At 40.2% G+C, this 24,397-nt stretch overlaps 3 protein-coding genes across 10 annotated transcripts in view; 1 reads left to right on the forward strand and 2 right to left on the reverse strand.

Moving 5' to 3' along the window:
* The window catches only part of LOC137170709 (calcium/calmodulin-dependent protein kinase type II subunit beta), a 51,843-nt gene extending 43,300 nt beyond the window's left edge, over positions 1 to 8,543 (reverse strand). For 3 of the 8 annotated variants that reach the window (XM_067574241.1, XM_067574239.1, XM_067574238.1), the window contains exons 1-5: positions 8,086 to 8,534; positions 3,101 to 3,195; positions 1,341 to 1,400; positions 907 to 961; positions 244 to 309 (exon numbers count right to left, since the gene is read on the reverse strand). In XM_067574241.1, the coding sequence (XP_067430342.1) occupies positions 244 to 309; positions 907 to 961; positions 1,341 to 1,400; positions 3,101 to 3,195; positions 8,086 to 8,147 (338 nt within the window). In that variant the 5' untranslated portion in view covers positions 8,148 to 8,534. Of the gene's footprint in view, positions 1 to 243; positions 310 to 906; positions 962 to 1,340; positions 1,401 to 3,100; positions 3,196 to 8,085 lie in introns of those variants that run through there. The other 5 variants (XM_067574246.1, XM_067574242.1, XM_067574240.1 and 2 more) reach the window with 3 other exon arrangements.
* Positions 8,544 to 12,724: 4,181 nt separating this feature from the next.
* nudcd3 (NudC domain containing 3) lies at positions 12,725 to 18,520 on the reverse strand. The gene is made up of 6 exons (XM_067574430.1): positions 18,147 to 18,520; positions 16,108 to 16,445; positions 15,740 to 15,872; positions 15,510 to 15,653; positions 15,245 to 15,433; positions 12,725 to 13,429 (listed from the first exon to the last, which is right to left on the reverse strand). The coding sequence occupies exons 1-6, from the start codon at positions 18,342 to 18,344 to the stop codon at positions 13,319 to 13,321; spliced, it is 1,113 nt and encodes a 370-aa protein (XP_067430531.1). The 5' UTR covers positions 18,345 to 18,520; the 3' UTR covers positions 12,725 to 13,318.
* Positions 18,521 to 19,759: 1,239 nt separating this feature from the next.
* On the forward strand, positions 19,760 to 23,056 carry mrps24 (mitochondrial ribosomal protein S24). Its single transcript, XM_067574712.1, has 4 exons — positions 19,760 to 19,932; positions 20,807 to 20,884; positions 21,488 to 21,599; positions 22,518 to 23,056. Exons 1-4 carry the CDS (start codon positions 19,891 to 19,893, stop codon positions 22,799 to 22,801), a joined length of 516 nt encoding a protein of 171 aa, XP_067430813.1. The 5' UTR covers positions 19,760 to 19,890; the 3' UTR covers positions 22,802 to 23,056.
* Positions 23,057 to 24,397: the final 1,341 nt, after the last annotated feature.

The following is a 24,397-nucleotide window of genomic DNA, read 5'->3' on the forward strand; positions in this document are numbered from 1 at the left end:
CGACCTCGATTGCAATTCAGTTCACAGAGCAAATGTGCTGAAAACTGCGCAGAGGTATTTTCCATCAGAAATATAAAGCCTGTAAAAAAACAAAAAACAAAATACAACGTCTGTTTGTGATAATGAGAGGAGAAGGGGTTTGGAGGACTGCAGAGGCTGGAGGACTGACACATGGAGGAGGAGATGAAGAAGAAAAAAGAGAGAGAGGGCCATAGAGATGGAGAGACTCGTTGGGGTGTTTACCTGGCATCTGCTTCACTGTAGTACTCTCTGGCCACAATATCCTCAAACAGCTCCCCTCCTGTCACCCTGAGGAATGTAAAGATGGAGGTTAAAGCGCTAAATTATATACATAAGCGCATTCTTTCACTCATACACACACACACACACACACACATATACACAAACACATACTGACAGGAGGGGGATGTCCTCATTAGGGGGAAACCCCGGCTGCAGGATTCACTCCGACTGGGTTGCCATGGAGACTGGCTCCAGTGCGGGGGAGTGTAGATGTATCTGTGTGTGTGTGTGTGTGTGCTAAAGTGGGAGCTGCAAGGAGGGAGGTTGAGGGGGATGGGGGAGGGAGGGGGGGGTAGGACTGTTATGTAATGGGGGGAACTGCCTTGGAAGCGAGGAGGGAACGAGGAGAAGAGAGAGAAAGGAGGAGATGAAGAGGATGCGGATATATAGAAAGAAAGAAAAGTAAGATAGAGGAGACAGATGCAGCGAGGATTGGAGGGAGGGAGTGGAAAATGAAGCACCAGGGGAGAAGGAGGAGAAGATGGGGGAGGAGGGAGAGCAGCACGGTATGGAAGAGGAAGAGAAGAAGTGGGGGCGAGGAGGAAAGAAGGAAAGGAAAGAAGGAAGGAAAGGAGGGAGGGGAGAGGAAACGAAGCAACTCACAGGTCAAAGAGGAGATAGTGGAAGCCTTCCTCTGAGATACTGTCATGGAGACGAACTGCAGGGAGGCAAAGAGAGAGAAAGATGGAGAAAAAGACCGATAGAGGCATCAAAACGATCTGATCTTTTTTCTTTTTAAGAAATATGAGGCACATATTTTTATCGTCTTTTATTTCATCATTCAATACGTCATGCACACGCCTCTATTATTGCTTCAGTCTTGACAAGCAGGTTCACACCTCGTTTCTCTGACCTTAACAAAGTGATCATTTTAACCGAAACCTTGATCTTCCCCTAAACCTAACCAGACCTTAAACATTATTTTTTAACAGTGATGTCTGACGGTTTTCGAAGATCAGAAAACACTTGTATGTGTCGTCCTGGAGTTCATGGACAATCTCGTCTATCTGTATATTTAAAAAACAGTAGAATCTCACCAATGTTGGAGTGCTTGAGCAATCTGCAGATCCTGGCCTCCCTCTCCAGTTTCTGATGGTCTACAAGACAAAGTCAAACTGAAGCTTTACGGCGACATCTCAGATTTAAAAAAGTGACAAAAGTGAAAGAAAATGAAGCAGATTGGGTCAAGTGAGGTTGACGTGCACGCAGGTGCACCGTACGAGAGGATACAACCTCGTTTTAGAGTTTGTAGAGGTGTTGGTAACTCTTCTGAAGGTGAGACACACACAAGACTTTAATACACACACACACACGCACACACACACGCACAGATGAGAGCAGCCTGAGGGCTACATTTGTCCCAGATGCCCATTTAACCCCTCATTCCAGATAGAGGAGCAGAGGAGAGGAGAGGAGAGGAGAGGAGAGGAGAGAGGAGGAGAGGAGAGGAGAGGAGAGAGGAGGAGAGGAGAGGAGAGGAGAGAGGAGGAGAGGAGAGGAGAGGAGAAAACAAGCAAGGAGAAGAAACAAGGGGAAAGGAAAGGAAAGGAAAGGAAAGGAAAGGAAAGGAAAGGAAAGGAAAGGAAAGGAAAGGAAAGGAAAGGAAAGAAGAGGAGGAAACAAGGGTAGAGAGGAAAGGAAAGGAAAGGAAAGGAAAGGAAAGGAGAGGAGAGGAAAGGAGGGAGCGGGGGAAACGAGAAGAGGAAAGGAAATGAGGAGAGGAGAAAAGAGGAGGAAACAAGAGAGGAGAGGAGAGGAAAAGTGGAGGAGAGAAGATGAGGAAAGGAAACGAGAGTAGGAAATGAGAAGAGATGAGGAGAGGAAAGGTGGGAGCGGAGGAAAAGAGGAGGAAACAAGAGAGGAGAGGAGAGAAAACAAACAGAGGAGAGAAGATGAGGAAAGGAAACAAGAGAACAGGAAATGAGAAGAGATGGGGAGGAAACCAGAGAGGAGAGAAGGTCAAGCTGAGTGGAGGACGTGTCGTGTCCTTTATTTGCTTTTTCTGTGACTGACGGCTCTAGAGTGAGTCCTGCCCTGCAGTCTGGATATCTGTGTCAGTCGTGCAAAAACAGAAATGGCTGTATGATGTGACCTCAAAGACCACGCAACCGGGCGGGACGAGGCTGTGAATGTGAAAAGTCACGCGTGTATGTTTATAATAAAGGTGGTGTGAGATTCACGCCGCCATCGTCCCACCCATGATCTCATTCCTCCGCTGTAATTACACCATTGTTGCTATTTTTAGAGGATTTCTGAGCCGTTTTTTTTTTTTTTTTTTTACAGTATTTGACAGTTCAAGAAAGGAAGAACACTGGGAGAAAAAGACAAACACAGGATCTTGCTTCATCACAGTTCGACATTGTGTCTGGAAATGTCACATTCTGTCACAACAAATCCGTAGTAGAAGAAGTGTGAAAAACCGAGAGCGAACTTGTGATTTTTTTTCTCCTCCTGTTAAAGAGTCTGTCCTCGTAACAATTTGTTCAGGAAAATGCTGGTATGAGTCTCGTCCTCTTTTGATGCTCTGCTGATCCTCGTCTCTCTATCTCCGTGGATTCGACCGAGCATCTGACTGAAAACCGTCATCTGCCTCTCTCGGAGGAACAGACGTGAAGGCTTCACACTCTAGAATCAAACATGCGCTAAAATATGCTAATGTGAGCTTTCAGATCTGGGACATATACACACACACATACACACACATATACACACATACATAGCATAATGATGAAACCCCCAACCCCCCTCCCCACCATGCAGCCACATTACAGGGTATCTGTTAACGTCTTCCTCTCACCTCTGGCCGAGAGCTTTTTGGTGTTGATGATTTTGGCGGCGTACTCTTGGCCTGTGCAGAGTTTGACACAGCGGCGCACCACTGAGAAGGCCCCCCTGGGGAAACAAAGAGAGGAGACAGGAGACGGGTCAGCTGCCATATAAGCTTCGTCAGCATCTATCAAAGGGGCATCTCAGATATCAGATTGACCTCATTGTTTCCTCCTCTCAGCCTGTATAGGATCAGGCTGGTGAATATGCAGATCCAAACCAACAATGAATTGATCTACTAACAAGTATTGCGTGTGTTTCAAAAGTCTGATATATCTTATTCCTCTGTGCCGTAGACCTCCGTTGTTGTCTAAAAACTATTAAAAACACATCAGTGAGCCACATCGCTGCACTGGGTGACATGATCCTTCATCATGAAGAGGTTGGTCGTATTAGTTTGTTCAGAAACGGCTCCAAAGATTAATGACAGCGATCACGTTTTCAGTCTCTGGAGAGTAGTTCTGTGCAAGGCAGATGCCACTGAGCATGTGCGGGAATGCAGCTCTGTTCACAGCTTGTTGTGCTATATATCACAAAATGTACAATGTCTGAGTCAGAGTCTGATCGCTACGGTGAGAATGAATATATTTCTGACGCACTAGAAGACATTTTGGCGAATGTGACGGATCCATAGAAGCGTACTTGTACTTGAACAAATGTCTTGGTCGTAAGCAGTGATGTCACTTTGGTGTCAAAACTTGGATTCTTTATTGCCTCCAGCCATCGACAGCAGAACACAGGATATGAAGGGAAAAAGTGGAATTTCTGTTGCGTATATATAATCATGTGTTCCGGACATTTCCACAACCTGGTACAGAGCACTTACTTCTCTAACGTAAACTTCATACAAGTTGAGAAGATGTGGAAAAATATCAGTTGTATACAATACAAACTATGTTCCTGCTCATGCTCAATGGCCTATGAAGTTTGTCCCCATTCCTTTTCTATGGAACACCAGTGAATCAATTTGACTGATCAGTGGCGCGAAAAAAAGGGAGGCAGAAAAATTTCTGCTTCATGCAAAAGCACTTATTTGGAAGTGATGCAGTGAAACTTGGATTATTAACAAACAACAAACAAATTAGCTTGATGGTGGACCAGGAAGCTATGAGAAGATGTAAGCGGAAGAGAAAATAATCGTTGCCATTTCAGGAATTCCATTTTTTTTTACGCTTCTGTACAAGATTAAAAGGAGAACAACAAAAGAAATGTGGCTTGGTGTAAAGTAATGCAAATTTTTGGAGAAAGCAGTGAGTTGTTTATGTACACAATGCTAGCAAGGAAATGCTAACAGGCTAAAAACGTGTTGACATCGCAATGTAAATATCTCCACATCCTTGCCAGCTGGTGTCGATGCCCATAGCGACGAGCAAGAAGTGGCAGAGGCCATGTTTGCGCAATTTTCCACCGTTACACAGAACTACTCTCCAGAGAGTGAAAATGTGATCGCTGTTATTAGCCTTTGGAGCCGTTTCTAAACAAGCTAACATGACCAAACTCTTCATAATGAAGGAACATGTCACTCAGTGCAGCGGTGTGACTCACTGACGTGTTTTTAATACTTTTTAGACAACAACGGAGGTCTACAGCTCAGAGGAATAAGATATATCAGGCTTTAGATACACACATAATACTTGTAAGTAGATAAGTTCTTTGTTGGTTTTGGTCTTTTCATGGAATTGTAGATATTTTAAAAAATCACCAGCCTTATCCTTTCAAACATCCTGATATATTTATAAACTAGTCTACAGGCTTCTTTACTCTTACTTATCTGACTCTTACTTATGAGTTGAATAATTTCAGCAATGTGAGCAGCATCACACTGCAAGAATTAGAGGAAGAAAAGCAGCATTTCAAGGATAAGTAAGTGTGTGTGTGTGTGTGTGTGTGTGTGTGTGTGTGTGTGTGTGTGTGTGTGCGTGTGTATGTGTGTGTGTGGTGAAGTTTTTAGGGCCACATTTGCTCATCAAACCCAACAGAGACAAACAGAAATAACCACCTCTGTCATTTCTCTGAGCTAATTTTATCTCACCTCAGTATTGTTACGCAATGAAACACTCACTCCCCTCAGAGCCCCCGACTCTCACGAGCACTCTAACGCGCACACGCATTATGAGGAGACGGGGTGAGTAAGCATGACACATGACGCTGACACTCCTGGCGTGCGGCGGCAGCGACCAGCAGCGGAGCTTCGACCTGACAGGTTATCTGCACGGCAGGTGGGAGTCAGGAGGTCAGGATCTGGATCCAAAACCTGGATTAGTTCAGCTCAGAGTGAAACAAATCTCTCTAATAACTCTGATATTTTATCTTCTCCCTGTTTCTATAAGCAAAAAGTAGCAATGATGTCATACATCTGAAACAGAGCTGAAGCAATTGGCTGATTAATCAATTAGTTGATCAATAGAAAATTAAATGGCAACTATTGAGTAAATGCCAAGAATTTGTTGGTTCCAGTTCCTTAAATGTGAGGTTTTGCTGCTTTTCTTAAAATCTTTTCTTAAAAGGTTTTAAACGTTTCAGTTTTGAAATGTTTAATTAATTAATCAATTAGCTGATCAACACAAAATTTATCAAAACAATGTCAAAATTTTAGGTTTTAAATATGAACTTATTTCTGACTTTTGTTGCTTACAGTTGTTGAAAGCTAGAAGAATTTAAAAGGATTCAGATTTGATAAGCAAATTTATTTTGAAAGATTAGTCAATTAATCAATTAGTTGATCAACAGAAAATATTTTTCCAATAAGGCAGCGTTTGTATGTCTGAAATATTAACTTATTTATGACTTTTGTTGCCTAAAGTTGTTGATAGCTTAAACTAAATATATTCGATAAGGGACTCGAAAGTATTTGGATTTGATAAGCAAATTTTGTTTAGTTGATTAATCAATTAGCTGATCAACAGAAAATGTATCAAAACAATGTCAATCTTTGACTTTTAGGTCTTAAATATTAGATTATTTATGACATTTGTTGCTGAAAGTTGCTAAAAAGTAAACCTAAAAAGATTTGATAAAAGGATTTCAAAGGATTCAGATTTGATTAGCAGATTCGTTTTGAAAGATTAGTCGATTAGTTGATCAATAAAAATATTTTTTTAGAGAGGCAACGTTTGAGTTGCAGGTGTAAAATATGAAGTTATTCATGACTTTTGTTGCCTAAAGTTGTTGATAGCTTCAACTAAATTGATTCGGTGAGGAACTCGAAAGCATTTGGATTTGATAAGCAGATTAATGTTGAAATGTTTAGTTGATTAATCGATCAGCTGATCAACACAAAATGTATCAAAACATTGTCAATCTTTGAGTTTTCTGTCTTAAATATTAACTTATGAGTTTTGTTGCTTAAAGTTGCTGAAAGATAAACTTAAATAAATTCGGTGAGGAATTTGCAAAGTATTCAGATTTGATAAGCAGATGAAACGATCGATCAATCAGCTGATCTACTGAACATTAATTAGGCTTAATTCTCAAATATTAAGTTGTTTATAATTAGAGATTGGAAAGGATTCAGATGAGATCAGCTGATTAAAGCCAAAACAATTTGGCAACTAATCAATGAATCAGTTTAACTAATCAATCGGTGCTTAAATGTGATGATTTGCTGCTTTTCTTTACGTCATATGACTGTAAACTGAACATTTTGGGGTTTCGGGCTGTTGGTCGGACAAAGTGTGATGAGCATTTTTATCCACTTTCTGACTGATCAATAAATCAAAATTCTAATTGACAGTGTAAGTAATCATTAGTTGCATCTCCGGAGCAGATGTGATGGATTCAGGGTCAATAAAAAAGGATTTAAAGTCGGGGAGTGGTGGTCGCCCCTTCGACTCTTAACTCTTCACTACAGGCTCAATATTACCTTCTGGATAATCAACAGTCCTCGTGTCTCTATATATCTGCATCACACACACACACACACACACACACGCACACACACACACACACACACACACACAAAAACACACCAGAAAGTGACAGCGCAAGCAAAACAGCAATAAGGCTCCGTTATCAGTGAGGGCAGCTGCTGTTACTGCAGCATGTCTATTGTCTTTTTAACTTATCACATCCCACACACACACACACACACATTAACACACACACACACACATAAACACACACACAGATCACAGCCATCATAAAAACACTAAACAAGCAAGCAGCCTGTAAAAATATAACATTAACGTTAATGTTCAAGGACTGAACTTGCTTTTTCTTTTTCTTTTTTTTTAAATCCAGAGCTGTGGAATAAATGTTCCTGTGAGGCAAACAGTGCACAGAGATCCTCTCTACCCACGCACAATCTGACAGAGACATTGAGTCCACTTTGCATCTACCCACTGTGGCACCCATAGCCTCTTCAATTTGTCTGCATCCTTATTAGAGACCACACATTCTCATCTCTCTATTTCTTTTCTTTCTTTCTGTTCTTTTTCTAATTTTTCCTCCACACAGGACACACCTCATTAGATTAGCAGTAGATCAAGGGCAGCAGCAGCAGCAGTATTATTCTCTTGACTTCTCCACTAAGCTGTGTGCCAGCCAGTGATTAAAGCCAGCTGATGATGAGAAGGCTTAATTCCGACACATCAGCTTTTCCCTGATATTAGCCCCCGTTTGTCCCTAACTAGCCTTTGGGAGGATGAGGAGAAGGAGGAGGAGGAGAAGGGTTTGGGGGGTGCCCAGAAGTGCTCCAGGACTCATCTTCATGCAAAAAAATCAAACTCTCTGACGCCTTGTCACATAGCCTGGCTCATGCATGTAAAGAATGGAGCAAAAGAAGCTTGATAAATGCTCCTAATTGAGGTTTAGAGTCCTAATTTTAGATGCAGGAGAGCTCCAGCGTGCGTTTTGTTTTGAGGGGATGGAGACGCATCCATCACCCGCTCACGCTCTTTGGACAGGCTGCATGCAAAGAAAGAGACTCAGAATAAACGAAATGGAACAGCGGCTTACTTGCCAAGCTCCTCGTACAGCTGGTATTCATCTGTGAAACGTGTACAAGTAGTCGTTGCCATGATGCTTCCTTCCTCGGACGGGGTGCGGGTGCCGAGTCCGAAAATGCACGGTGCGTCGCTGCGGACGGGAGGACCTCAGGCTCTGTCTCCGCCCACCTCAAACCTCCGGTCGGCTGAGTGGTTCAGCTGCAACCCGGCACACACACACATACACACACAAACACACACACTCACACACACACTCACACACTACTAACACGGTCCCGGCTCTGTGCTCTCCGCTCAGCCAGGCGAGGGCGAGGAGGACGCACTCTTTAAATACCACACAAAATGGTAATGCGAGCTCCCCACATGACGTGTTGGAGAATTAAAAAAGGAAAAAGAAATAAAGAAATAAAGAAAAAGTGAAATGAAAGGCTGATTGAGGAGCGCGGGGGGGCGGGGGAGGGGGGGTTGCTGCGTTTGATTAGACGTTATTATAGGCCTAAATCATCAACTATAGAGAAGCTTGGCTGCAGCCTATAAAGAAATTACTTCACTTGTAACCGGAGCTGAATATATATTCTTTAATTTGTGAATCAGTGAATCAATATTGAGAAGAAAACGTCACGTGTGAGTCTTGAGTATGTCTTCAGAGTCTACAGAGGGTCGTTTTTTGCATCTTTGTGCCCATTTTTTTTTAGTAAATATAAGAAACAAAAGATATAATAGTTTCATTTGGACGTGGCTGGATTAAGCTGTCATATAAAGATGACGTAGTGAGACGTGATGTCACTTCATTGGTTTGCATTGGAGCCGGTTTGATGAAGCCTTGTTCATTCCTATGAAAGTTGCTCATTGGCGCATGAAGCCAAAAAAAATGGGCTTCCTGCTGTAAAGAAATTACCCAGATGTTGCTCATACTTCTGTGTTTTTGGGCCCTTAGAGCATGCTCACTAGAGTCTTCCGCTGACTTCCTTTTAGGCTCTCCACCTCACCTAAATGGGGATAAAATAATTCAGTCGTGTAACTCTTCTAGACTTCCCAAATGGATCAAACTCTGATAGTAAAACTCGTCATTTCATGGTGGTTGTGAAACTGTTCACTGTTTTTCAGTTGCTCCTCTTCCCATGATTGTGTGCGGGGAAAAGCATGAATGTATAAAGAGAACTGGATACAGCGTCAGAGCCAGGGCCCTGTTCATTTCTATGGAAGTTGCTCAGTGATGCATGAAGCCAAAAATCCACTTCCTGAAAACATACTGCACATGCTCTATAGGCCCAATGCACCCATGGAGCATGCTCACTAGAGACTTCCGCTGGCTGAGACGGCTAACTTCTGGTTTAGCCCTCCGGCTAACTTGAATGGGGATAAAACGATTAAATCGTGCAGCTCTTCTACTTTTGAAATACGATCGGACCAAATGGATCGAATTCTGATAGTGAGACGAGTCATTGTGGGTTGTGATGCTCAAAAAAATGTATCCACTGATTTACAGACGTTCCTTTCACAATGTAAGTCTATGAGAAAAAGTCTTTTTGGGCCCAATAGCATCACGTGATGTTGTAATTACACAGTTTGGCCACTATATCAAATTGGCTTCAAAGCCCAGCGCTCTTCCTCTATCCAGTTCTCTTTGTACGTCTGTGGGAAAAAGGCCTTTTGGGCCAGTGTGCATCACGACCCGGAAGTTGTAATTACACAGTTTGACCACTATGTCAAACTGTGATGTTCCCTTTCAGGGAAAGGATGGTGCAGGAGTAGAAGTTCCTCAGTATTTGAGAGGATACCTGGAGTTTCCTCAAGCGTCTGAGGTGAAACAGTCTCAGATCAGGTCCTCAGTGATGTGGACACCAATGTACTTGAAGCAGTCCACCCTCTCCCACTGAGGACCTGCTGATATTAAGTGGGGCGTAGTTCCTTCCCTGCTTCTCCCCAGAGTCCACTATCAGCTCCTGAGTCTTGCTAAGGTTCAGGAGCAGGTTGTTGTCCTGACGCCAGCGGGTCAGGTCTTCTACTTCCTCCAGGTAGACCTTTTCACTGTTTGTGATCTGTGATCAGGCCAAACACAGCTGTGTCGTCAGCAAACTTGATGATTGTGTTGGAGTCAAAAGTGGCTATACAGTCACATGTGTACAAAGAGTACAGCAGGGGGCTCAAAACGCAGCCCTGGGGTACTCCACTGTTAAGCGACACAGCAAACACTGGCTCTAGAGAGGACCTTTTGTGTTTTTTGCGAGTTTCGTGGCCATCGTAGGTTCTCCTATAGCTTGCAAGGGGAGGGGTATCAGTTGGTTGCAATCTGCAACCTCACCACTAGATGCCACTAAATCCTCCACACTGGTCCTTTAACCTTACTCAACTGTATGTTGTTCACTACATTGTCTAAAAGCGCTGCTGCACCAGTAAATTTTCATGGAAGTTGTAGATTTTTGTATGCTAAAAAATACCTCATTTTGGTAATTTGATAAATTAACCAAATGATAATCCAGCTTTGCTTTTAGGGCAGGACTATATGGCTGAATACATATCACAATATGACAAATGTAGGCTGAATTACACACAGTATATGGGGATGCAATGACTCATGCCTTAGTGCTATATATTACATCAGATAAAGGTAAAACAGAAAAAAACTGATAAAACTAATTTAAAAAACCCAAAACTTATTTAGTTTATAATTAAATGAATCTTCAATTTGGACATCATGAAATGATCACATCAATAAGATGTGAATCTACTGAAAGTTGATACATGATTATATTGAATTATCACAGACATTAATCTGAGTTATGTTTTTCAGAGTTATAATGTTGTTAGGAAACAGTTTTCTGATCATATCGTATACAACAAAGATCTAATCTTTACATTATTCAGCGTTCAGAACGGGGTATTTTCAAATGTCACCTCTTGCCTCAAGCTGAGATACAAGGTTTTCATTAAGTCTTACTCCACTCTGTCTTTCCATCTTCCTTTTCCTCCTCTCATCCCTTCAGTGCATCATAAAGTCATTCTTTCCATTTCCAGAGTGCAAAGAGCAATGACTGTATAGATAAAATGATAAATTACTTAAGACCATGTTACACAAAGTATAAGAGCACTATCCGGATGTATGCAAACGGATGCAGGACTCAGCATTATTTCTGCTTTAACTGAGAGAGGATGAGAAGACACATTTCCCCCTTTTGTCTGCCTGCAGACTGAAGTTCTTAGTTTCCAAAGTACTAATTTATAAATTAGGGAACATCAGGGGAGATTAATTCCTGGACGGAGTACATAACTGTAGTCTGATGAGGTCATTCATTGACAACAGTTAGAAGCATTGCAGTAAAACTGTAATATGGAAACAGACTGTTGTGAGTCCAGAGGGAGCTGCTGTGAAATCTGATTAGCTGACTCAAGTGATGTCACTCGAGTCAGCGTCGGTTGGGTGCGTGAATTAGAAAGAAGTTATCAGATCTGAATTGAATTGTGGGTAATGTAGGCGACAGGTATTGACAAGAAAGAAGAACGTGTGGAACTATTTATCATTATAACAACCTGGCAACCACAAATATCTTATTACAAGCTTATAGGGCGATATATTTATTTACATTATATATTTAATCCATATCATGATATCATAATATCGCGATATGGCATAAGTGTCGTCTCTTCCTGGTTTTAAAGTCTGCATTACAGTAAAGTGATGTAATTCTCTGTCTCTTACCAGACTGTTCTAGATGTTTTGTTATTTACCTTTAACTATTAAGTCATTATATCCACATTACTGACGATTATTTATCAAAAATCTCATTGTGTAAACATTTTGTGAAAGCATCAATAGTCCTACAATATTGTCGCAATATCGATATCGAGGTATTTGGTCAAAATATTGTGATATTGTCCATATTGCCCAGCACTACTAGCTCAGTAAGGCATTCATTAATAATTTCACATTAATAAAATCGCAAAAATTAACATCTTATTACTGATCAGACATTGATTTACTAACATTACTGAACACACTGCATCACAAATTCCTTCATTAACACCTTAATAGCTTCAATCAATAAAGTATTATTTACTAACATCAACAGATATTAGATGCTAATCATTTATTAACTCCTTATTACTGATCAATAAGACATTAATAATGACTTATTAAGTATTTATTAAGTTTTAGTGGTTCCATTTATTGGTATGACTCACCTGGTGGTTTCATTTAACGCTTCAGAAATTCAAATCAAGCAGCTTTAAATGTAGAAATATAACATTTATCTGTAAATAATTTGTTCTTTAACTTTCAAAGTACTAATTAATGATCAATTAATGATCTAAAACTCGTTATAAAACTCTAAAGAAGTCGTTCCTAAAGTGGTCATGACAAAAATAAGCCAACATTTACATTAACTAAATCTTATATTACGTTCCCAGACATCAAAACAGATGAAATATGCATTAAACACTGAGATCAGCATATTATGAACTCTGTTAAATATGCAGTTTTGCTAAAGATAACGACACGCGGCTCACAGTCACACGACATGTTTTCCTGCTCAGTGGAAACATTTCCCATGAAGGACTGAAGTGGTTTTAAAAAGGTTTTGGGAGCCGCTGCTCTGAGGCGTAAATTAAAAGGACAAATAAAATCAGTTATAATCCCAACATCCCAGAAGTAATATTAAACAAGTCATTTATTTCAAAATGTATTTTTTTATGTTTTGCTTATTTGAGCAGTAGATCTTGACGTCACGTTTGCATCCATGTTGCTGAAACAAAGATAAATCTTCTCCATGTTGTGATATTGTTCGTTTTTTAGGCTTTTTTTTTTTTTATTATGTTACATGACAGAATAAGAAGTCTTCATGTACAAACTGACTGATTCATCCTTAAACAATGAGAGTTTGGTGTAACTGGCGTCAGAATAAAATATAATAATAACAGAATCACTCTCTGGGGGGCAACAAACACACACAGGCACTGTAGAGTTATTAAATAATGAGCAAAAACTGTTAATACAGTACAAGTATTTACCCAATTTTACTGCCAAAACATCAAACAAGCGTTTGATATGATGACAGGTCGTCATCACTCGTCTCCGTCAACGCAAAACCCAAAACTGTCAGCTTCACTTCTGCTCTACAGGCGAAGGACAAACGCGTCCGACACGACAGACAAGCGACAGTTCTGCAGATAACGTGTGTAAAATAAACCAGGATTCAGTTCATATTTGGCTGGAGCGGGGGGGGGGGGGGGGGTCTCGTGCCTTTTTAGAACTGCACCGCGCTGGGTGGGATGTCGAACATGGAGGGGTCGAACTGCTGCCCTCTGAACGGCGAGCCTTCGGCGTCCCAGCCCTTCTTCAGCATCTCGTGCACTTTCTGTGGAAGAGAGAGAGACACACACGGAGATGTTGGACACATTAAATAAACATCAGTCGGGCTTAAAATGACCACAGTGCCATCTAGGGGTGAGACGGCGTGCTGTCGACCCCCCTCTGCTGCAGATCAGTTTGGGCTGCACCTGAAGCTGCACAATCATCGTTACGGGACGCATCTGAGCCTGGTGTACGGCGAGTTTAACGCACGACTCTGTACGTCAAGTATAAAGCAGCACGGCTCCGAATCTTAAGAGAGAATCGGGTGCTCGGTTGGCGTAAAGATGAAACAAACAAAATAAAAAACACACCAGCACTCACTGATCCATCTTCTTATGTCTTATTTAAGGGCATCTTCATATATTTATTAATCTGCCTTCTATATATTGTCTCCTGTTGTGTGTTTTCTTGTCTGTAGCGTTCAGTCCTTTATATCGTGACACCTTTTACCGTTTCTATTGATTACTGAGGTCACACCTCTTTCATCTGAAGAGTCTACATTAGGGTTGTCCTTTCACGGATGGATCCTATTATATAATTATGTATTCTTGTCATTGATTGGCTTTTGAATTTCACCTGTTCCAAATACACGCTGAACAATAGAGACTAAATTCAGTTTTATTACCTGCATCTGGCGCTCGACTACCTACATCTGGCACTCAGGCAGCTTGCTTGTTTATTTACGATGATTTATTCAAAACCTTAATTTATTTCCTAGTAATGACGTGCTGCTATACTCTGGTATTATATCATCGCCGGGATGCAAAAAACCTCTTTCCAACTGCTGCTCCAGTGCGTCAGTAGAAGCTCTGTAAATAATAAATAATGTATGATCTCTCAGACGTTGCTACTCTTTAAATTTTTTGCCTTTCGTTAATCTAATTTAATTTATTGTAAAGTTGTTTCTTTTTTTACATGAATGAGTGAATCACACATTACTGACAAAACCTCATAATATATAACTGTAAGCCTTATTGTCCTCACTGGTTTTCTTTGACCAGTGTGACCATAAGAAAAGTATTAAATCTCATTGTTTGGTATTAAAAAGGTCTTAAAAAGTCATATATTTAAGACCAAATGGAGCCAGTGAGCATTTGTCTACGTTGGTTGGTACCACATGTCTTGGGTTTGTAGCCGTTTGCACACAGGGAGACACTTCATACGGGTATAATTTCTTTCATGTATCATTTTTCTGCTTTCTGTGTTTTGACACTGTAAGTTGAGTTTTTGGGTGAAAAACAGTTGAGTTTGTTGAACCAGATCATATGTTCTCTGGTGATCTCGGGGTGCACGTTTTTGATGTTCGTCACTCATGTCTCTCAAATAAAATCCAGGAATCAATAAAGACAAACTTCTTCCTGTTGAGCCGACATGAAATCTATGTTGGTTCGGTAGATGACAGAGACGCTGGACGCGGGTCGGAGTCGGTGTGGATTGAACGGACAGAGATTGTCAATAGCGCTAACACGCCGCTCACGGCTCGGCTCGCTTTTCATGTGGATTCCCAGTTCTCTAATCGGACTATTAGTGCATTAATATCTACCACAAATAGCTACGTGAAGACTTGGGAGGAGTTTATCGACTGCAGTATCTGGGAAGCGCTCAGATTTGGGTTTGTTTAATGTGCATTTGGCCGTCTGTGCCAGCGTGCAATTACACACAAATCTGTTGTTTAGCAGTGTGCAATAGTGAGTGTTTCAGCCTGTTTGTTTGAAGTTTGAGAACTTTTTAGACACTGAGGAGTGTTTCTATTTTAATATCTGATGTCTTCTCCCGATCGTCTCAGTATTCTGTACGATCGAGCCTTTGGGTTTCTCACCATTTCATGACTCTGTGGTTTTCCCTGCAGCTTCTGATGGTAGTCGAAGGTGAGTCTGTCCAGGACGGCGTGCTCCTCGTCATCAACCGTCGCCATGGAGCGCTCGCGGTTGATTTGGTTTATATCGATCTCCTCCTCTCCTTTCAGTATCGCGTTCCACCAAACTTCTGAGGCTTTGTTGAGAGACAGCTGGAAGTCGAAGAGTTAAATCAGAGTTTGTTTCATTCTAAAGTAATTCTCGTGGTGAAGATGAAGATGTACTCACAACTACGCAGCTTCCGGGTTCAAGGCTCCACAGAGAGTTTTCAGTGTTGATCTTGTGTGTGAATTCTCCCTCCATCAGCGTTTTCTCCTCTGCTCCCTCCCTCACGCACACTCGCACGCTGCTCGTCTGCAGACTCACGCTCACCTGAGGATGCAACAATTTGGAGACGAAAATTGAGAAATGAGAACAGACTTCCTGGTACGTCAGGCGGTGGAATAGACTGTATTTACCTGTCTGCCCTTAACAACAGTCTTGGGCACAGACACGCGGACCTCCACGTCAGTGTAGTCCTGAGACCAGCTGTAGTTTTCTCTCACGGCGCCGTTGTAACTGTCGGAATCGATCTGACATTTGTCCTGACTCCTGAAACAAAACACACACAAAACTGTTTAATAACCCCTGACATGATGGACGTTTGCAGCTCAAATGCTTCACTCAGTCTATATTAAACTGTCTAAACTGTAAAACGCAGGTTGTTTTTGTAGAGATCTTCGCCCACAGAGGCAACATATCATTGTCAATTACGTGCAAAATCGACAAAGTGACACTTGATTCACCAACAAAAACAAGATGAATAAAAACACTTGAGTTTACTCACTCCTCTGCTGACTTTACGCTGGCTGCGGCTGCCTGGTCTCCCTGAGCTAACTGTCTTGGAGCGCTGCTGCTGCCGCCGCCGCCGCCGCTGCTGCCGCCGCCGCTGCTCTGAGGGCTTTTAGTGGGTTCTGGAGGAGCTGAGACGTCCCCAGAGTCTAACGGAGAACTCTCCATCTGTGCCTCCTCTGCACTCTGCTCTTTCGTCTCCTCCTGAGGCCCGGAGGTGATCTCCAGCTCTTGAACTGCCGGAGGAACGCTTTTACTCTCCTCCCTCCTTTGCAGCTCGCTCAGGTGTCTCTCTCTGTCGTGCTCTGCCACCTTCTCAAACAACTTGAATGTCTGGAGAGGGAATATGAGATTAGAACAGATCAAGGCATGAAGTCTATTAATTCACATATGTTTAACCAGAGAGGTGGAACTTAACCACGTTTAGCTGCTGCTGTAGAGTTTAGTTGGAATCTGACATGAACACTCAATAAAACAGTAAACACCAGGGCATTTTCCAGCTGTTGTTGAACCCAAATACTATCAATAAAACATGTTATGATACATATGTTTTTAGAAGCACTGACACCACTGTGTGGCAGCCTGAAACACTATACAATTTAATTAAAAATACCAACATCACTATGTAAAAAATACGTAATTATACAAGTAAATGTCTTCAGTTAATCCTACTAAAAGTGGTGTTAAAAGTAGAAGTACTCATGCAGATTGGCTCCTTTACAAGTGTTACTATATAAATTATATTGTTTTATTATTATTAATGTATTAAAGGTGAAGTGTGTAGAATTGAGTGGCATCTAAAATTTTACACAATCATTAATATCAACGGGCTACTAATGATTTTCACTTGTACGCTGCGCAAGCACAATAACAACCTAACGTTACCGTGGAATTGTTTTGAGTCATCGTCCCTCTCCCCATTCTTCAAAGGACGTCTATGTGAAAGGTACTGTTATAAGAGTAGCGTAGCTCCGTTAAGGAATAGGGCAGTGCGTATTGTGTTTGCGTAGCGAGTGTGTAGTTGAGCGAGCGGCAGAATAGTGATGGTGAACACGAGCGGAGCAGAGGAAAAGGTTAGCAGGAAGATGTCAATCTGACAGTAAATGCTGCAGCTTCTCAAGGCCAAGAAAAGACTTTCTATTGAAGGGGATTAGCCCCGAAGTTAGTGGCAACACGTTAGCCTAACCTGACCAGGCTAACTTAAGGTGGACTGACATTTAAGGTGGACCAGCAATTCTCATTTTAGTGTCAGTCTCAGCCACGCTGAAGAAGAGAGACTGGAGAAAGTGGCTGCTGAGCGTCCGCCCCAAAGCCGTCAACCTAGGAGAAACACTGGTTGTGTTTTCGTTAGCTTAGAATGAGCCCTTTATATCTACATAGGGAGTGGGTCCTCTTCCACGGAGGCCGCCATGTTGCACCGCCATATTTCTACAGTAGCCCAGAACGAACAAACCAAACACTGGCTCTAGAGAGGACCTTTCACATTTTTCGCAGCCACCAGAGTTTCTCCTTCACGCTTGGAAGTTGTTGTTGTTGCAATTTGCTACCTCACCACTAGATGCCACTAAATCCTGCACACTGGTCCTTTAACACGTAAACAGCATTTTTATGTCGTAGCTGCCATCTTTTCTGACAGTTAACTAAAGCTGGGCGATATGGACAAAATCCACCCAAATATCACAATATTTTTGACCAAATACCTCGATATCAATAAGGGATGACAATTGATGCTTTCACAAATATTTACACAATGACTCAAGATTTTTAATAAATAATAATCAGTAATTTGGATATAATGGTGGGTAAAGGGAAATACTCCACTTTACTACACAATATTGTAATACAGCCTTTAAAACCAGGAAAAGACAACACTTATGCCATATTACGATATTACAATAACCAAAATATAAGACGATATGTAGTCTCACATCACGATATTGATATAATATCAATATATAGTCCAGTCTACGGTTAACTGACTTATATCCGTGTTTACCAAATATTTAACCCGGCTAACATGTTGACAAACTTCACCTTGAGCACCATCTTCTCCGCCACACCGGGAGGGAAACCCATCTTGTCGTTGGGACCCGACAGCAGGCGATAAAAGTCCGTCTTGCGGTACAAAAACCCAAAATAGATGTGAAGAAAGTCGTGTATGTTTCCAACGTGCTGCAGGATTCCCAGCAGAGCGTTGTCGTACATCTCTGTCATCTCCAGCGGCGACGCCATCGCTGCTTTTACCGTTTAACCGTTTTATAACGAACCTTTAACGTACCTCAACCGACGACGTAGGCCCCAAAATAAATAGTATTTGTCAAGAGGTTTAAGTTTGTAATTAACTGGGACGTTTCTTGACGCCTGTGTTCCTTCTTCCAGGACACCTTATTGAGTTTCCCACCCGCATTCAGCGAAGACCCGCCCTACTCTGCCTCTGATTGGCTAGTGCTCGTTGTTCTCATTGGTTATGCTGGTTGGGTTCAGACATGAGGAGTGAGATGATTGGGTTAAGGTAAGAATATTGGGGTCAGAGCCAATCAGAGGCCGAGTAGGGCGGGTCATCGCAGAGTGCGGGTGGGGGGAAAATAACGCTTCTAGAACAATAATAATACTACCGGTTATGTATTTTCAAATTAAGTGGATGTGAAGTTTAATACGAAATATTACAAAAAAAACCAAAACAAAACAAAAAACAAAAACACGAGAATAAACATATACTCATGTGTTATGTGATTTTTTTTGAATCAGTGATTTAAAAAAAATGTTTTAAATAATTAATTTACTAAAATTGAAAATTTCCCTAAATTATATTATTTTTCTATTGTTGTTTTGACCAGGACTGTATGTTTTTATTTATTAATTTAATTGTCCTGGTCATCACATGGTTCATCTGTGTATTTTTTTTTAATTTCATTTGGATTTTTGATTATTTATTAGGGTCTCTTTTTGCCCAACTGGGCTATTCCTCCAAGAGTCCTCAAATATAAAACATCACTTTAATAGATACAAACAGAAACAAACAATATTTGTACAAGTTAAACACTTAAAACCCACAATTAGCCCAACACATTGCACAGCACACAAAACATTAAAACAATAGAATACAACAATTGATGCTCTGTATATATACATACATTAACTTCAGACCCTAGTGGCGTCAGGTAGTTCATGTTGATTGCATCTCAATATAGAAATGATTTATGGTACAACGGGTATGTTTAGTTATGTACGGAAATCTAATTGAAAATTATTACATTGATTGCTGGAATGTAAAGATACTTTTTAAGTGTATTTATTTTATTATGTACATGTACTTATTATTTTTATTCTATTTTTTTTATTTATTTATGTATTTATTTTTTGTATTGTCAATGTACCTTAGCTGTTGTTTTGAATCTGCTTCTATTTTTTGAGGATGCATAATCAGTCATACATATATATCTATGTAATCAATATTCCTGCAAGAAATTGCACTTATTGTTCTAAATAAAGTTGGGATTTGTTTTTTTTAATAATTAAAAGTATATATTATTTTCCTATTTCCTGTTGATACAGCTCAATAGTCGTCCGGGTGGATACAGATGACTGGTTGTCGAATAAATAGTTCCAGGTTACATGAGAAATAATAATTTTTTCTATGTTATTATTCACTGTTGACTATTGCAATTCTCACAAACGTTTGAGGGTATTTTAAGACGATAACAGCATAGAAATATAAATAAAATAGAGGTTAGTTTAAGCTCTTTTAACATCGTTAGCTCCCCATATTTAAATAAGCATGGCGGTGTCCTTGAGCAGCACAGGCAGCGTGAAGCTGCTGGTGAGTAAAATAACATTTAAAACGATTAATACATTTATATGAACTCATGCTGACAGTGGACACATCGGTATCCTCTGGTTACTTCAGCTGGACAGTTTCAGGGCTTTTAGATGCAGAAGTTAACGGTTAGCTTCAGTGCTAATGTTAGCTGTAACGACTGTTACTGTCAACTGAAAACGTTTCATAGTTTCTGTTTTGAACACTGAAACAAATAAATGTTCTTTTAACATCTCTGTGTCTTTATTGGGACGACAAGAATTTGTGTCAAATGCGACAAAATGACAGTAATGACAACACATGCGGTGTTAAAATGTATAACCTTGGATGTACTATAAGAGCTCTTATAATACAAGTGTCATTGTTTACTGGAATAAACATGCAGCTAGAAAGTTAGGTCCCTACTAGAGCTGCAAATTGTAGTCTTTTTTAATTGATTAGTTGTCAGTTCTTAAATTAATCGCCAACTATTTTGATAGTCGATTAATCGCTTTGAGTTGGGTTTTTTTTCTAAGAAGAAAAAGTCCAAGTTCTCAAATGTGAATATTTTCTGGTTTCTTTAGTTCTCTATGTCAGTTAATTGTCAGTTAATTGTCTATATTTGGGTTGTGGTCAAAACAAGACATTTGATGGCGTCATCTTGTGCTTTCAGAAAACAGTCAATGACATTTTTCACCATTTTCTGACATTTTATAGTCAAAACAACTAATTGAGAAACTCGTTGCAGCCCCACTCTAGATAAGGGGTCTCAAGTTAAAATGTAACTTTTATTATTTCTATACATATTGTGCTCACATAGTGCATTTTACTAAATAAATTTGTGCTTAATCAAAAAATGTTTTTTACTCTCCTGATGTTTCCTGTGTTTTCTCTGCAGGGTGCTTTAGCCCGGTCCGGCTCATTATGCATTTCATCTGGAAGCAGAGCGCTTCATGTCACTGCAGTGTGCTGCAAGGTAAACATCAGTTAACCACTGGGTTATATGTGTCTCAACCCTCTTAAGCTGTATCGAATTTATTTATAGTTATAAACAGGAGAATCAGGGAAAATCATGAAGCTTCATGCTAACCAACAAGGCCTGATAGAACTATGGAGGTGTTGTGTACCAACATACAGTCTCTAGAACATTTTTTTAAGTTTGCAGCAGAACAGAACCTTAAACTGATTAATAACTCCCATCATATGATGTTAGACACCCAGGTTAGGTTGTACAATATAGTTTATTAAACTTATTATAGGATCCTTAATTCCCAAGTTTCATCAGCAGACAAACACACACAGCTTGTAAACGTTTCAATAAATTTAAGAGGGTGACCGTGAATCAACATCCACAGCTTGGGTTTTATTAAAGGAAGATGATTTATTTGGAGACAGATTATTTTAGCCTGAATCTGATTTCAGTTGAGGTCGGCATATTTGGGATTTCCAGGAGGGTTGAATTAAGCACGAGTGAGACCTCCTGCTTTCAGATCATTGGCCTACTTATCAGTTCACTACACAAGAGAAATTTATGGCTTTTTTTCCTGACTTTTGGACTTTTTTCTCTCTTGTCTTCCAGAATAAAGCGGCTCGTATCCGAGTGGGGAAAGGAGACAGACCTTTGACCTATGAGCAGGCTCTTCATCCTCATCAAATTGGTCACCGCAAAGGATGGCTGTCACATCACACCAGTGAGCCTTTTAACTAGCATGATCAAACCTGCTTTAAAAAACCTGTTTTAGCTTGAATACGTTTGTTCTCTCTCTCAACCTGCTGGCTTCTCAGTGAACAAAAAAACACCCGTCTCTATCAGCTGTTGGGTAAATCAGATTAAACTACTGTATGTGTAAAAAAATCCATTGACATCTAAGGACCAAATGAGACATAGATGGCTATGGCTTTAAAATGCTATGATGGCAGAAAAGTACAAGTTAACGTCATTTTTTGGTCTAGTAGATAGAATTACTGGATTTTCTGGAAAAAAGCAAATGACCTTTGCTGCAGTGAACATTAAATAGTGGGACCAGAATCAGCTGATGGTATAATAAAGTGTTTTTGAGGCTGATATTGATATTTGAGAGTTTAAAAATTCCCTTTAATGTTCCCTTAAATTAGTTTTTTTTAACAATTGCGACCAAGAAATGTACTGAGCAGGACATTTTATTTAAAAAAAAAACAACAACTCATCATTAGTCTAACAAAACAAACTACAGAAAAGTGACTGTTTCTTACTTCAGTTTCTTGTCATTTATCAGTTGACACCTACACTAATACAGATATATCTCTTTGTCTCTCTTGATGTCTTTTGAGTTATAACAGCAGTGTTTTTGTGACGTACAGTATATTTTTGTGATATTTGTTTTATATTGTTTGTCTGTTTGCTGTCTATCTTGACCAGGACACTCTTTAAAAAGAGATTTTTTATGTCAATGAGGTTTTCCTGGTTAAATAAAAAAATGTAATTCATGAACTCACAAAAGTGGGTTTAATGTTAAGTTACACTAAAATCATGCGGACGCAGGCAGAAACATCACTCGCATGATGATAAACACGCCGAGCTAAAACGGTTCTGCATCTCTCAGAATAACTCTTCTTCCTCTTTCTGCTAGGTAACCTCAAAGGAGAAGAAGGAGCAGCTGAGCGTACCGTGGAGGACGTCTTCATAAGGAGATTCATGTTCGGGACTTTCCACGGCTGCCTGGCAAACGAGGTTGTGATCAAAAGGCGTGGCAACATGCTCACAGTGTGCGCTTTAATGTTACAGAAACTACCGCCACAGAAGTTTTACTTCTTAATAGGATATTCAGAGTCTCTGCTGTCGCACTTCTACAAATGTCCAGTTAAGTTAGAGGTTCACACGCTGCAGGACAAAGCTGTGTATAAATATCTGTGATGGAACTGTGTAGAGCTAAAGCTAATATTAGAGTTAACTGTTTCTTCTAAAGATAATATACAACGAGATGGATTTTGCTCTTGAATAAAGTGGCAACTTTGTTCCTGTCTTCATTCCTGCTCACTGAGTCATCCTGTTCAGTTTCTCCAGAATGTACTTTTTCTGTTCTGCAGAAGTTTTCAGCCTTGTTTTTTTGTGAAATGAACTCATGAAAATGCAATCATGTGTGTCATTAAAACATTATGCCTGAAATCATTGCATTCAAGATATCATGGGGTTATTGTTTTATTATTAAAGATCATAGCTGGTGGGAAAAAGCTGAAGTTTTTGTCCTTATTAAAACAAATCTAAACAATTTTGTTAAAGCAGGTGTACTAAACCAACACTACACCAGTACTGCTGCTTTGTCCCGTCTACTTTGTTTTTGCAGATTAAAAATTCACAAGATTGTCACATGTTCATATAATATGTGCAGTGAATGCAGGGCGGCGTACTGTGCTGTAAAAGCTAACATGCAATAAAGAATAACAGTAACAATAAGAATTCTACCACAGAAAATAGGCACTAAACTAAATTTAAAAAAGTATAATAAAACTTTTTGCATGTTTGAGTGCAAACATGTAGGACTGCAAAGAATTCACAGAGTATAATGTGCCAGTCAAGGCCGAGGCTTTACAGAGGTCAAAGTTCACCATCCTGATGCTTTGAGGGAAAGGTATTTGTAGGTCTCTGTGTTGGATTTGTGGCTTCTGAGCGCAGACGTTAGAACAGTTTATTGTTGGAGTTGTGAGGATCCTTCCTGATTCTACTAACTCATGTTCTGAACCTTCTGGTGTAAAAGTCCTGCAGAGTGGTGAATGAAGATGCAAACCTACACCTACTGTAGGTATTTATAAAGCACCTTTCAACAGCAGAACATCACACGAACATACACACACCCTAAAATGAAAACAGAAGTAAAAATCTTACACAAAGACAAGTCTGAACAGGTGGGTCTTGAGCTGCTTTCTAAAGGTGTCCACACATCTCAAGTCTAATTTGGACGTTTCAAAGTTTAGCCAAGTCAATGTAAAAAAAGTGCTTTACAGAGAAAATTACAATCAAATAAAAATGGACATAATTATGAGGATCAACGGGGAACATTAATAGTGTGGAGTAAAATAAAGTATAGATAAACCCCCCAAAATGTACAGAAAACAAATTAAAAGAAAACATTAAAAGGCTAAAGAAAAGAAATGGGCCTTAAGATGAGTTTTTAAAAAGAGCAGTAGATGGGGAAGATCTAATAATGAGAAGCAAACAAAAGGAGGATCAACCAACAACCCTGATCAGAGGACCTTTATAGACGGACGGAGCTGCAGTAGATCTCTACTGTAAACAGGTGTCTGACGATGCAGAGCTGGGATGCTGAAATCAACAGAAAGCCAGTGAAGAGAAATCAAAATCTGGGCCACATGAGACCTTTCAGGTGCAAAATCTTAGCTGACGCAAGCAAAGAGGGAGTTACAACAGGGATAAAAATAATAGTGTGAATGATGATCTGCATCTCAGCTTCAGACACAATAAACCTGAGTTTTCTAGTGTTTGTATGTTGGA

Source organism: Thunnus thynnus, chromosome 19, assembly GCF_963924715.1.
Source record: "Thunnus thynnus chromosome 19, fThuThy2.1, whole genome shotgun sequence".
Taxonomy (NCBI): Eukaryota; Metazoa; Chordata; class Actinopteri; order Scombriformes; family Scombridae; genus Thunnus; species Thunnus thynnus.